Consider the following 14424-nt stretch of genomic DNA (forward strand, 5'->3'; position numbering starts at 1 on the left):
AATGAAAGTATGCCGGGTTTATCGTAAGGGGTAAGATTATGCGAGACTGGATGGCATGCGCCTGATGCGTGCGGACCTCAGATCTTCCTAATCGTCGAGTATATATAGGGTGGTGCATGAGGGGGGTGTAAAGTGGTGCCGCGGCTGTTTCGAGCGCATCACCGGTTGGGTCGGCAGTACTATTTCACAGGCGACTATCCGTTAGTCGATCTCACAGGCCCGTTTCGGTGCGTGAGTTGTCACTTCTCTGTCGAAGCTTAGTGACACAGCAAGGAAATCGCACGTGCGAAGAGGTGCCGTAGTGACTGGCGCTGAGGTTTTTGTATGGGCATTCCTGGGCACACAAGCGCGCGAAAGCGCTGCGTAATTTTTTGGCTTTTGGCAGGCGCCGAGTCATTGCTGTAAAATATTTCCTCCGGAGTCAGCATTGAGCAAAGCCATCGGTTTCATTTCCTGCCGAGCTGCGATGAAGCATGAGGTGACTGTACCTTGCTCTTCTACCATTACATTTTTCGGCCGATCATGGAATCAGCAGTCGACGTTTGCTGGGTAAAGCAACTCACCTTAGATCCGTCAATTTTTGTTCTTGCAAGGTTATGTGGTCTCTGGCTTTTGCTTGGAATCTGAATGCATTGAAAGGAAGCACAACGTGAGAGCGTCCTAAAAATTTTAGCTATGGCTCCTTAGAAATGTCGTCTACCACAAGATTTGCATGGTTTATAGTAATGAGGCGTGTACTCAGGAATATGTCAGTGCAGCCAAGAAATGATGCTGCAACTTGCATTTTTTATTTCCTGCGCATAATTTGCCTAGGCAGCATTATGTGCAGTGCGGGACAGTTCAGCTCCATTTTGCACAATGTGTGGAAGCCGATACATGCAGATGGGGTAGAATATCTTCTTATTTCTGGCTTGACAGTTGTGCCTGTATATTCGGTCACACTCCGGTGGAATACCTATGTGCACTGTGCTTGCTGTCTGAAGTAGCCGGCAAGCTGTTTGTAGAAAGAAAAGAAAGAACAATAATGTTTGACCAAACTCATCAAAGCTTTCAAGAGAATTTTATTGGACCCCATGGTTACACGATAAGGGACCACAGTCCCTCAAAAAATACAAGAGTACAGTTCGCGACTAGTGTCGCTCGATTACGGAAAAGCGATCACTCAAGACACGACGGCGACTCCTGTCGCCCTGCAAACAAAACATTTACTGTAATCCCCTGTTCCCGTTTCGTGAATGACCGCTACAAAAATTATGTATAGAGTTAAACTTCTTAAAGACGCACATGGGAAATCAGGTATGCCGTAATGAGGGCCTTCGGTATAATTTTGGCCGAATTATGTTTAGCAGCGTGCTCTTGTTTCTCACAGCTCACTGTCATTTAAGATCGCAGCTTTAGCCACCCGTTCTTGGATTATTCGTTGTCGTCGTTGTCACCTGCCAACTATAGCAAAATGAAGAGCACGGCAAATTTAAAAGTAAGGCTGTAACGAAGGGTGGGCACGAGGTAAGGTGGAAAGAAGAAGGGCGGGTAGTGGTTGTGAGGGATCGGTAGTGTACGCGGGGTCATCGGAACGCGGCTGGGGGCGCTCAAAGCGAAGCGTCTCCGGCCGCTCGCGAATGCGCCGGAGAGTACGGGTGTCCCCCGCTCCGCGGTACCGATTCGCGCACGTTCTGGCACGAATGTGTATTTGTGTTTGTTTTTATTTTTATTTTGTGGTGGACAGGGTGATTTACCCTACGGTAGTTGGAGAGGCTGGCCATGCTCTCGATTAGCCAATCATATGAAGAGTGTAGAATGATTGGGTGCTACCAAATGTGGGCCGGGCCTTGAGGTCTCTAAAACCGGGCTCCGGCGCCAGAAAAAGGGTTCTGGGCTAAGGTGAGATGCTATGCATCTTCGGCTACGCCGAGTAGGGGCCTCCCCTAGTGTTAGCCAGTTCCACCTTTTTGTTGTTGTGTATCTGTTTGCCGTTTAATTTGTCTCGAGTGCCTGAACTTGCATGCAATGTAAGTAGCTGTATATAAAACTTCAAGTATTCGCCTTACCCCTGCATCTCAACTCATCACAAGACCGTCTCTGACGGGGCACCTCTGGTGCAAAGGAACGCTTCAGTCCGGTTCTACAAACCATCTCTGGCGGGGCACCTCTGGTGCGAGGAAGAAGAAGAACCTGTGAACTTTACTGGCGCAGTCGAGGGGATCCTGCGGCCATCGGAAGACGGCGCAGGAAGAAGACTGAAGGCAGGGAGAAAGGCGACGACAAGGCAACTGGTCAGCGTTCGAGAACGGACCTGCGGAGAGGCGGCGGCAAGGATGCAAGGACCACGGCAGTAGTCCAGCGACGCGGGACTGCATTCGGTCAAGAAAAGCAGCGCGTTGAGAACTCGACGGTCACCGGCGGGTCACACCAAGTGACGACAACGTGCACAGGACCAGCGGCGTGCGACAGCTCATCGCAGCGTCCGGTGAAAGTGGCGGTGGACTCCGACGCCAAGGAGCTGGCATTGCGGATCGGCACATCGAAATTGTGAGTTTCCTTCGTCGCATTGTTCACGTTCTTGTTCATGTGTTCGAGCCGGTAGGACAGTTGAGGGGTACGGAAGGCGGTATGGAGAGTTATCCAAGCCGGCCCTCACTCGGTGTGAGGTGCCGTGTAGAATCGCGAAGGAGCGCGTAGCTTATTATCAGGCTGAGCTTGCAAAAGTGAATGGAGGAAAGCGCCGCTATGCGAGGAAAAACCTCCGGATTTGCAGGTGTTAGAAGCAAGGCGCCAGCAGCTAGAGCTCGAGCTGGCTAAGCACAAAGAGTCTAGGAGAGCTAGTCAACTAGCCAGAATCAGAATCAGAATCAGAATATATTTATTTAACATCATGGCGATGTTGGGTGCACCGGCAAAAAGCCAGTGGCAAGGCTTGACGAGGCCGGCGCACCCTACAGAAGCTTGGCAGTGATACATTTCTTCACGTTAACAAAACAAACGAAAGAAACAATACGAGGGCACTTTCAGAGAAAAAAAAACGTACAAACACACACGACATATAGCAGTTGTTGGCATTATTTAGCTATACATTTATAAGGATTTCTTATTTAATAAATGTGGGAGAGTGAAGTTCAACATTTGATACCCGTAATTTGTGCGGGTGTTAGGTACAAACCAATTCAAAACTGTTCGAGTAGAGTATTTAGACTCTTTGTATTTCAGTCCAGACAGCTGTAACATAAAGCAATTGTTTTTAACAACACTTGTTAAGAACTGCTCCGAGTCCCGAGCAGAGAGGCCGCCAATGCTGGAATGCAAAGGCCAGCCAGCTTTCCGCGAAACTGGAATCTCTCTTGAAGAAAGTATCGTGACGGTACGCAGCGTCGCCGTATTAGAGGCGGTGAACGCGCACTCCGACGATCCAGCTGCACAGGTTAGCTGTACCCCAAATGACACCAGGGACGCGGACGCGAGTTGAGGAATAAAAAAATGGGTGAGGCTTAGCTTAGGTTAAGCCTAGTCAGATGCGAAGCATATTGTCGCCGAGTTGCATATCGAGCACGCCGCTTGGCTAGACGTTCTTCACGCTCATCATCAGTCTCTGTAGCACGCCGCAACTTTTGCTTCTCATTCCAACGAGCAGCTCTGTCTCCAGGAGGCATCTCTATCCCGTGTACGCCTAGCAGAGGCAGGCGCACCCCCTTGTATACCGCCGCTCCAGCATCACGTGTTCACTACAGCGCACCTAGCGGCAGAAGCAGGAAACACATTGGTCGCGACGCCTCGCGCGACGGCGCGAGCTGGGGCCCCGTTTCTCCTATGTCGTTACGTCACGCATCACGTGGTCCTCCTTGGTCGCGACGCCTCGCGCGACGGCGCGAGCTGGGCCCCCGTTTCTCATCTGCTGTGACGTCACGCACCACGTGGTCATCCTTGGTCACGACGCCTCACGCGACGGCGCGAGTTGGGCCCCCGTTTTTCATCTGCTGTGATGTCACGCATCACGTGGTATGACATGGAGGTCACGAAAGGTCAATGGTAACGACACCGCCGCGCTCCAGGAGCTGGGTTGGGCTATTTTAGTATGATTCGCATAAAACTCGGTCTCAGGCAAGCTGCGAAAAAGAGCAGTTGGTTCAGCGTGAAACGACCAGCGACGACAGATGCCAAATCGGCGAGCTAGTGACAGCAGGCAACCTAAAGTTGCCGCATGGCAGACGGTGTCGGGCAGGTGGCAGGAAGTGCCACGTAGCGTTAGTGATGACAGGGACATTCCATCCGAGGCAGAGAGCGGAGGTGGGCCTGTTGCGCCTACCGGGCAGAGCGCCGCGCAATTGTCGAACGCACTCGATGGGCGTCCGATCAGGTCCTTCGAGGAGAAGGAAATGCGTGACGACTTGCCACAAGGCAAGCTCGGGTCAAGCGACGGCGAGTCAGCTCGTGCAGCAGACGATGCCACGAAGCCGGCCAACGCCCATGAAGCAGGGAGCGGCGATTTAAATGTTTGCCCGTGCAGGAACAGTGCAAATAGCTCCAAACGCTCCAATGTACCAGGAGACAGGCGCATAGCTTTCACACTGAAAGTCGGCGGGTGGAACAGTACGTTCCGTGCTGCTGTACGCCAAATTATGTGCAGCGAAGCCGGTCGCACTGTTACAGTTGAACTGGGTAAGAGATATGTTCCTTACGTAGCACGCGGTCTGTACGGGTGCGCTGACGAGAGCGTGCCCTTAGGGGCGTCGTATGGTCAAGGATTTGGACCTATTCAGGATCATGACGTGTTTGATCCTGGAGGGCACCAGCTGTTTAGTTCTTGCCCCGCTGTGGCACCAACCTAATGAGCATAGTGGCCATTAGGCGTTCATCGTGTTGAGACACGTGGTGGCTCGAACGCACACAGGGACGCGCGGTGCGACTAAGGAGGCTCACGTGGCCGCTTACGGACCGAATATGAGTGCCAATGAACGCTCCGGTTGCGAGTGTCTGAGTGCCTGTGTGCCCATTCGCGAGGACGAGTGTGTACTTGGAGGTGGTGAATTCGGTGCAACCCACCAACTTGGACGCCGTGTTACGGCGCACGGCAGGCATCCCACTGTATTTATTTGAGTGTGCAATTTGCCTACGTTGTGTTAGTTCCCGTGTGCACTTTGGTTTTGGTTTTTTTTGGTGCCAGTGCTGGTGTAACTGCGGTATGTGACCCACAGGTTGGTTTTCTGACCCGTACCGATCCCTTCTTTGTTGTAATTCTGATAGTGGCATTTGAGCCCTTTTTAGAATCTTGGGAAGGGCGTGTAAGGGATCGGTAGTGTACGCGGGGTCATCGGAACGCGGCTGGAGGCGCTCAAAGGGAAGCGTCTCCTTTCTTGGAACGCGGCCGCTCGCGAATGCGCCGGGAAGTACGGGTGTCCCCCGCTCCGCGGTACCGATTCGCGCACGTGCTGGCACGAATGTGTATTTGTGTTTGTTTTTATTTTTATTTTGTGGTGGAGAGGGTGATTTACCCTACGGTAGTTGGAGAGGCTGGCCATGCTCTCGATTAGCCAATCATATGAAGAGTGTAGAATGATTGGGTGCTCCCAAATGTGGGCCGGGCCTTGAGGTCTTTAAAACCGGGCTCCGGCGCCAGAAAAAGGGTTCTGGGCTAAGGTTAGATGCTATGCATCTTCGGCTACGCCGAGTAGGGGCCTCCCCTAGTGTTAGCCAGTTCCACCTTTTTGTTGTTGTGTATCTCTTTGCTGTTTAATTTGTCTCTAGTGCCTGAACTTGTTTGCAATGTAAATAGCTGTACATAAATTTCAAGTATTCGCCTTACCCCTGCATCTCAACTCCTCACAAGACCGTCTCTAACGGAGCACCTCTGGTGCGAAGGAACGCTTCAGTCTTCGACTTCTACAAACCGTCTCTGGCGGGGCACCTCTGGTGCGAGGAAGAGGAAGAATTTGAAATTTACTGTGGTGTAAGAGAGAATTGCGAAAGCATAAGGCGGAAAGCTGAGGATTAAGGTACGGCTGGCAGACAAGAGGAGTCGCTCTCAGTTTGCTCCAGCTGCCAATTACCGACTTCCTAAACGCGTATCGCTTCCACCTGTGCAAAAGTGACTGCTTAGAAAAAGGTTAACATTCAATGGAGACGAGGAGTAAGAACGGGAAACATTTAGAGCACAAGACAGGACACATATTAAAACTGAGACGATAACAAAAAGACAGTAGTACAGAGGAAAATGGATCGTTATATACAGATGTTGAGAGCGACTTCGGAGGTATGCGGTAGCAGCAACATACGCCAGCAACCCCTACGTTGCAGGCGCCACACATTGGAGGGTTTATGAGCAATGACACACTGCCTTGTCTAAGTGAGATAATTAGTTTAGCAGGCTGTGTCTCGCTAAAATTACGTTCTAATCAGCGTAAAATCTACCAAACAACTGCTATTGAATGCATTGACAGCTGCAACGCCAACCAGCACATACCGTACCTTCTATGGGTACCGCTTGCTGAGTCTATGCTGTTTAGCATAGGGATGGGCATGCGCTACTTTAAATGTGCCGGTCACGCATCTCATGGCCTACTCCAAACCAAATTGCGTCTTTCATCGCTTCGCCGTTCTTCCTTGAAGCATTGAGACAAACACATTACAATGCCTCGGAGGGAACAACCGTTGCGCAGCATCGCTGTAAGCCACTGACAGTTGTTCGTTCAGTGCAATACTTTAGACACCTTGTGGGACAAAGCACAGAGCTTCGCATTCGAATCTTAAGGAAAGTTAAAGCATTGTCCCAGTTTTATTCCTAAATACATAGCAAAAATTACGCTGCGCTGAGATTTTGCCAACAGAAAGTACCGTAATTATCGGTTAAGGTTTCGGTATTTCACCTCCATCGAATTGCATAAGCCGCGAAGTCCCGACTTTTCAATCAACCTGTCCTTACGATTTCAGCACACATCTACCATCGGCAGAAGTATTTGACTCGCCTGACCTTGTACTCTCTGTGTTACTGCCGTAGTGACCAACTCACTTTGATGAGCGCCAATGCAAAAGGTGGAAGTGTTGTGTTCCAAGAATAACTGCAGACTGGGGAACAGGCTATCTAAGTAAACAATCAGCCTGCGCGGCCTTTTGAAAGCAGTGTAAAAGATTTACCCTTTTTAAATTGCAATTAGGCAATTTCAGTTAGGTTTTTACTCATATGAGCTAATTAACGCGGGTCAGTTGCACATCACATTTTCATTCATGCTCGGAGAGACTGCATTGATGATGATGCATACCAAAGAACAAAAAAAAAATAACAGAACAGTGATATGGCGTTTTCAAATCGCATTAAAATTGGTGTGCGTTTATAAACTCCAAAAACCAAACCTTCCATAACTTTTAGAGACTGAAAAGGAAAAGAAAAAAACTTTGACATCACTGCGGTGACCCGCATTGGAGCAATGCGAAAGCAAAGCGCCCACGTACTATATTGATGTACGTGGCTGCTCTGAAGTCCACGTACTATATCAACGTCCACGGCTATTGTGACGTCTAAGTGTATTTTCGTCGCTTTTTTCACGTCAAATTAATTAACTAGTTACAGCTCATCAGCAGAATTTTTCCCGTAGCAAAATTTTATCACATTGGCTGTCACAATCACCCTTTCGCACATTTATCTTCAGAGAATGACGTAATCGTGCGGACAAAGTTGCGGACACTTTTTGCTGACACGACCGATCCATATAGTCCTGTTGCATTTTAAAAAAAATGGAGAAACTAGGCGTTGGTTTATATAAAAGATTAGTCGCAAATCTGACGCGGAAGACGCGCCTGCGAACCTCTGACGAATCTTATGCTTTCACTGCTGCGCGACCATCAGCGCGTGAACCTCGTTCAAAACGGCACTTCAGATCTGCCCGCTTTGGCGTTTAAGCGACAGTCCGTCTGCCAGCCTGTGCGTGTTTGCGTACCTGCGTGAGTCAGCTTATTTCTAGACTTTCGGCGTGATCCAAGGCACCAAGCAGGTTGCAGTATGAGGTGGTTGGGCGGGGATGATGTAGCTTGAGCAGAAAGGCGGTGTGGTGTCGGGCACACATCTAGGCCCTACGCGATTGCAGTGGGCTTAGAAGGTGCCCATACGTGCTCCCAAAGGAGGGTGCTCTGGGTGCTCCTTCTTGGACCGGTTGGTGGCAGAGAACTCTCCGAAGAAGCCTTCTATGGGTGCTCTTTCGTGTACTTGCCGTATTGTACGGATTACGTCTGCACGAAGGTCGAGGTATGGGATCTGTATACAGACTCTCAAGGCAAAAAATTGCGACATTGTAGCTTGAAGAAATCTGTGATCTTATAACGCTGGAAAAAAACTTTACATAAAGAATTCCTCGCGCACAAATTTGTTAGAGTAAGCTCACCTCTTCCACACGATAGTCCAAAAGAAACGAGAATGAAGCAGCCGTTACGCGGGTCGGCGTACATAATCTTGAACGAACACGACAGCCCCTCTGAAAAGTCCAAAATGAGAAGAGAATAAATTTGTTGATATCTCCGTAGGATTTAACCTATAAAAATTTTTCTTTCGCTTCCAGAAGCACAAGGAACCGTGGTATGTTAGTCATTTTGTCTTCAATGGCGATATTTCCGCAAGAATGTCTTCAAGCAACCAGAGGCACTTATAACCGTCTTGTACACGGTAAGCAAAAATAGGGGCCAGGTAGGTATGTCTTATTATTGAAAATTTTTCATTGTAACATAGTACTTTCTTCTATTCAATCCACTACTTGAAGAATCAAGTGGTGCCAAACTAAACTTTTTGAAACGAATCAAATTAGGCGACAAGTTTTTGAATCCTTTTCGAATAACTGCCAATGATTACTGCTGGTGCGGATGTTTAACAAAAGGCGGCCTTGCTTTTCGTGTCCGAAACCTTGGTCTGTATTTTCTTTCGTCAAGCCCCACGCGAGCACGCGTGCTCCTCATACCCTCTTCAGATATAACTCTCTCCACATCCGGGCGGCTCGTGTTGCGCGCACTCGAAGATCGGGTTGCGCTAACTCGCCATCTGGCAAACGATCTCCGTCGGAATGGAAGAGCTGGCGTTGACATTAGCGAGAATCGTAATCGTCCTTAAAATTGTTTCCCAGCATTGGTTATATGTGTCACACTTTCTTCAGGCACCTTGTAAAGGTTCCCACAGTAAAAACGTTGCAGAAAGTTTTAAAAAGATGTTTAGAGTTGATGTAAAAGTATGTACTTACCTAGAGATGTCATGTACGTGATGACATTACGACGTCGACGGACACCAGTCCTGGTGGGGGTTAGACTGGTAGTAAGGTTTGTCACAAACGCTTTCCTGCGTGGAGAGCAGGCCGGTGTTATATACATGATATTTTATTCAATCTATCTTTAATTGGAATGGCAGTAAAAGAAGCAAAAGTAAGTAACAGAATCTCTGTGTACCTACATAATTTGTGGTGTCCGGGGCGGGGCGTGGTACACAATGTATTGAAACATGTTGCCACCAATATAGCTCATCCTCATCATTGCTTGACAGAGTGTTCGAAGGGCGACGGGGAAGTTTATGGTCTGCTTCGTTACAAACAGCAGGTCAGGAACGGTTGTAAACTGAAATTGAACATTGTAGAAGCTGAATAATAAACAGCATGCAGCGCATTTAAATATTCCGCAGCACACCGTCATAATGGAATCTACATACGCTTGCGCAGTTTTGCAGCTGATGCAATAGTTATGCAGTCTAGAGCTCTATAGGACAACCGGGAACAAGAATAATTTACCTGCATTTAAGACACCCTGAAAGGGTCCCAGGTATCACAAGTGACAAATATTTACAAGCGCACCGCCAATAAAGTTAAACGACGGTCATTACTTTGTCCGGCCCGTTAGGCATTGCTATTTCACGACATGGTGAGGTATTTCATATCTCCAGGGTTCTGGTTAGTTTTGCTTAGTTTTCACACGTACTCTTTTTTTGACTATCTCTGCTCTCCATTCCGCCACTCAAGTATCGCGGCGCCATCGTCGACCCTCTCCTCAGGAGGCGCCTAGCGCATCACCTCCCGCAGGCGGACCACGATATATTCCAGCACTTTCGCCACCCTCTCCCTCGGTCTTTCAAGGTACCCATCCCCCTTTCATTACAAACTACACTGCGGGAGGTACTCGTGGCAGCCACCCTCCACTGCCCCCTTACGTTGACGTCATCCCTTATTCCTCTCATAGTAATCACCACGCGGCTATGCTTTTCTCTGCTTTCAACACACTCTTCACCTTCTATGGTAACTATCCACCTGTTGACGATTATTTCGTTCTCACCACACCCTCTTATTGCCATGGCAAGCCCCTTCCGGACAGTCTCCGTGGCAAACACGCACCAGTGGTGCCTTCTTACAATTTATTTATTTATTTTATTTATTTATTTATTGATACTGCAGGCCAATAAACTGGCCCTAGCAGGAGGGGCAATACAGTAAAGAATGTGGAATGCAAAAAACAATAAACACTAACGAAATATAATGCTGGGTATAGCAGTGTTACTCAATCAATACATTCTGACGCCAGCACGATAACTAACAAGACATGAAGAGCGCCTCACCCTCCTCCTTTCCCTGTAACCAGATTCCGGTCGAGGATTCCGTCGCTTTCGCGACACCCTCCTTGTTCCACTCGATCACGCCTCCTGATGGTTCTGATGGTTCCCACCCACCGCTTGCGCATTTCAGCGCTTACGTTACACTCTCTTCCTTCCACGGTAAATCTCCCTCGAGTGCTTCCTATGGTAACGCGCCCACCGGTTTTGCTGATTACTAGGACATACTGCTACTACTACTACTACTACTAATAATAATAATAATATTAATGATAATAATAATAATAACAACAATAATATTAATAACAATAATGCTACTACTACAACTAGTACTGCTGCTACTACTACTAGCATTCATAATAACACGTGAAACCCGAGAACGGGCACTTAAGACCTGTAGCGCTAAAAAGAATCACTGCACCGTGGTTCTCTGCGACTCGCGTCAGACGGTTAGAAACTTCGCCAAAGGATGGATCTCACAGAGAGCGGCCCGAGTCCTGAGGAACCGACAAGTCCCGCAGGAGGTAGAATTCCAAACCAGAATTCAATGGTTCCCGGCGCACATGGGAGAAGTATCGAGGACGTATCGCAACCGCAACGAGACGGCACACGCCAAGGCGCGCGAGCTCGCGAACCGCGCCGGCGACCGTCGTCCGTGGAATAGCACCAAAGACTGCTTGACCACCTACAACGAAATTACCAAGGCCCTCTGCCTGGCCCGCCGAACCTTCCCTCTGCCCAGCGACAACCTGGACAGGGCGCACGCGGTGACCCTCAGACAACTGCAGACGCTCACGTACCCCAACCCGGAACTATACCACAGGCTTTACCCCGGTACATACCGGACAAATATATGCAAGGTCTGCCACGCCAATGTAGCCACTTTAACTCACATGCTCTGGGACTGTAACAAAAACCTTCACGGTGCTAATTCCGGAACCCTCCAGCCGCGGTTGGCCGCTGCCTTGCGCAGCCCCAGCCTTGGGGACCAACTCTGGGTCGTCCAGCAGGCCCGCGAGGCGACGGCGAGGCAGCGCCTCGACGTCCCCACGTGGAAGACCTAAGGCCCCGTCGGCGAAAGCTCTGCAGGACTATGAATAAAGTTGTTACCAACCAATTGGAGTTCCATTCTTCCGACCCGCTTGGCAACCCAAAATGTGATTTAAAGTACGAAGGCGGCGTCGTGAAGAAAAATGCTTACGAAAGGCACCAATGTTTGTATACTTCACGGTTTATAATATTGTTAGGGTGGGTGTAAGTAGAAAGAACATTAATTCTGAATCCTGCAATTTAATTCCTTTTCAGTGGTGCGGAAGAACCATGAAAACCAATTCACAGCGCGAAGCCGTACTCCGGAGCTCTCGATCTTTCCTTAAAAACTGTATATGAGCTTAGCTGAAACGCACAGACTACCTCTCGGGCAATAGAAGGCATTTTTGCGCACATTATCACAGAGTTACAAAAAAAGAAAAAACTGCCAATGGCGCAAGAAACGAGGACACGGAAGGCACACAAAGGACAGGACTGACGCCTTCCGTGTCCTCGTTTCTTGCGCCATTGGCAGTTTTTTTTTCTTTCAACATGAATCAACTCGCCCAAACTAGAGTTTTACTTGAGTTATCAAAAATTCGTGGGCGTTCATACAGATTGATGAGAGGAGGCAATGGTACAGCAAGTGGCCTCTGATTTCGTGAGTGCTTTGTTTACATGACCTAAATTCATTCCCTTCAATGACATCTTAGGTAGTATGTGGCCCTGCAGCGGTCGTTCAAACAAACCGATGCTCAGCTATTGAAACGCAGTGGTGATAACCTGCCGCATAGTCACAGATATTCAGGTGTTTGTATGCAGATCTAAAACACATCTCAGGAAGTGAGCGTTTATGGACAAACAAAACCGCCTGAGAGCAGAGGAAAAAGTGTAAAATCAGGAAATATAAAGAAATTTCATTATTCTGCTCAAGATAAAAATACATATACTTTAACACAGTTTAATTACACACATCCATACACACATCACATAGGTGACTCCTGAATCGGCCAGCTTTGGGTAGACATTCTTCAACGCCACATAACCATCTGTATATAATCAGGGATTGCTCGCAGGCAGTCGTCTTCCAATTAAAGGGATACTATCGATATCTATTATTAAACAGCAGAAAAATTATACTGCTTTCGACATGACAGCAACAAATAAACACCAAAATAAGCTACCCCATGGAAACAGGCTACTGTGCGCATAAAGAAGCCCCACACACGGTCGTGTTATATCTCCGGTTATTCAGAAGTGGGAGCAACTTTCGGGGTTAGAAATACTGGTGCAATAGTACTTCAGTATTCGGAAGCAAACTTCCAGTAATAGCAGTATAGGGATACCAAGTTTGCGTTCCATCTAATCGGCAGCTCTGCCTTACTTCGCTAGTGACATGTGTCGGTGAGAGGCCTGCTTTATTAGACACCTTGTATGCAATGCTGCTCACAAAATCGCCTTACCTCTCACTGAATGCGAAGTATTGTTTTCAAGGACTTTCTACAGTGCCGAGGCAGCCATTGAGCACATATTAAAGAATTGTGAAAAACCTCCAGGGACAGTTAATTTACTCACGTCACTGGCATATTGGTGCTCCATGAACAATGGATTATCTTCATAGAGCACAGCAGTAGTGATCTCTGCTAGGGATAGCGTATAGATGGCCAAAATGATTGCCATAGAGGCATGTACTCAGTTTACACTTGAAGAGCAGCACTGGAACCCAGGACGATGTAGCTGTCAGCTCGTGCAAGAAGGCGCTGTGAATATTGGATCTCAGCAGCCAATACAAAGATCCTTTTATTCATTCATTTCCTAGTGCAATTCTGGCAGTAACCACGACAAAGGAGATAGTACTGGCACGTCGAATATTGACCTACTTAATCATCTACGTCGAAGTGTAGCTTCTTATCAGATGACAAATTGACTAACTAGATATTCCGTGCCTTCGGCGTTCTTGATCGTTATGAAGCCGAAAGGTCACGCCAACAGACTGACGTTGCTTATACATTTTAACATATATCCATAAATTCTGTACACTAATAGCCAAAATGCGCATAAATGAAACAAAAGGAAGTAGGCAGTTCTGCCAATGCATATTTCTCAAATTATTTGAATAACGCCGATAAAACACTTAAATTATGCTTTACGCTTTCCGGAAGGGGGGAAGAAATATAGTTTTTCTTGGGCCGAACGGCGATAGCTTCTCTAAACCGCGCTTTGCTTGAGAAATGGATGTTCAAAACTTTGTGAGGACCCCCAGGCATGAATTGCATCTTTTTATTCCTTGATATATAAAATAAAGCGCATAAAAATAATTATTGAATGATGACGTCATTCGCAAAAAGCTGTCAGTACAGAGCCGAGACAGGCGTTTAAAAGCGCTTATATTAACAGCACTTCAAAATCCACTACAATGGCGGCACAGATTATATTATATTGAGACTGCATCAAGAGGGCTTTAAAATATAGAGCGTGCACTTCATATACCATCAGCATATGTTACACATAAAAAGCAAAAAAATGAAATTGAATAGATGTTGAGGACTTCACTAAGAAGAAATGGCAAATAGTTTAGGAGAACTTCTACTTGGGCTAGAGGGTTCACTGTACTCGAGAAAGGAAAACAGTAGCGCCGAAAAACACACACACAAAGTTCATGAACGACGCTTGTCCTACGTCGTTCTTGAACTGTGTGTGTGTGTTTTTCGGCGCTACTGTTTTTTTTTTCATTTTCGAGTAGAAGAAATGGCAATGTGCTGTAAAGGCTTCGTCATTGAGATTCAAGTGAAAAGGCTAAGAATATAATTGTACACCACATTCTCAGAAACGCGACAAGG

General features: G+C 47.6%; 1 protein-coding gene across 1 annotated transcript; it reads right to left on the reverse strand.

The window, feature by feature from the left end:
- Nucleotides 1-809: 809 nt before the first annotated feature.
- Nucleotides 810-13264, reverse strand: LOC149328201 (uncharacterized). Its single transcript, XM_089558930.1, has 5 exons — nucleotides 13160-13264; nucleotides 9413-9573; nucleotides 9207-9301; nucleotides 8364-8453; nucleotides 810-994 (listed from the first exon to the last, which is right to left on the reverse strand). Exons 1-5 carry the CDS (start codon nucleotides 13262-13264, stop codon nucleotides 810-812), a joined length of 636 nt encoding a protein of 211 aa, XP_089415056.1.
- Nucleotides 13265-14424: the final 1160 nt, after the last annotated feature.

Source organism: Amblyomma mixtum, chromosome 9 (assembly GCF_055824585.1).
Source record: "Amblyomma mixtum isolate Tamu chromosome 9, ASM5582458v1, whole genome shotgun sequence".
Classification (NCBI taxonomy): domain Eukaryota; kingdom Metazoa; phylum Arthropoda; class Arachnida; order Ixodida; family Ixodidae; genus Amblyomma; species Amblyomma mixtum.

What these genes read in the sequence shown, in the direction of transcription:
- LOC149328201 (XM_089558930.1), bottom strand. Translation starts at nt 13,264, where the DNA reads ATGGCAATCATTTTGGCCATCTATACGCTATCCCTAGCAGAGATCACT. An exon ending in AGCACCAATATGCCAGTGAC is followed by an intron (nt 9,574 to 13,159) that starts GTGAGTAAATTA and finishes GTTCAATTTCAG; the next exon opens with TTTACAACCGTTCCTGACCT. An exon ending in CACGTACATGACATCTCTAG is followed by an intron (nt 8,454 to 9,206) that starts GTAAGTACATAC and finishes TGGACTTTTCAG; the next exon opens with AGGGGCTGTCGTGTTCGTTC.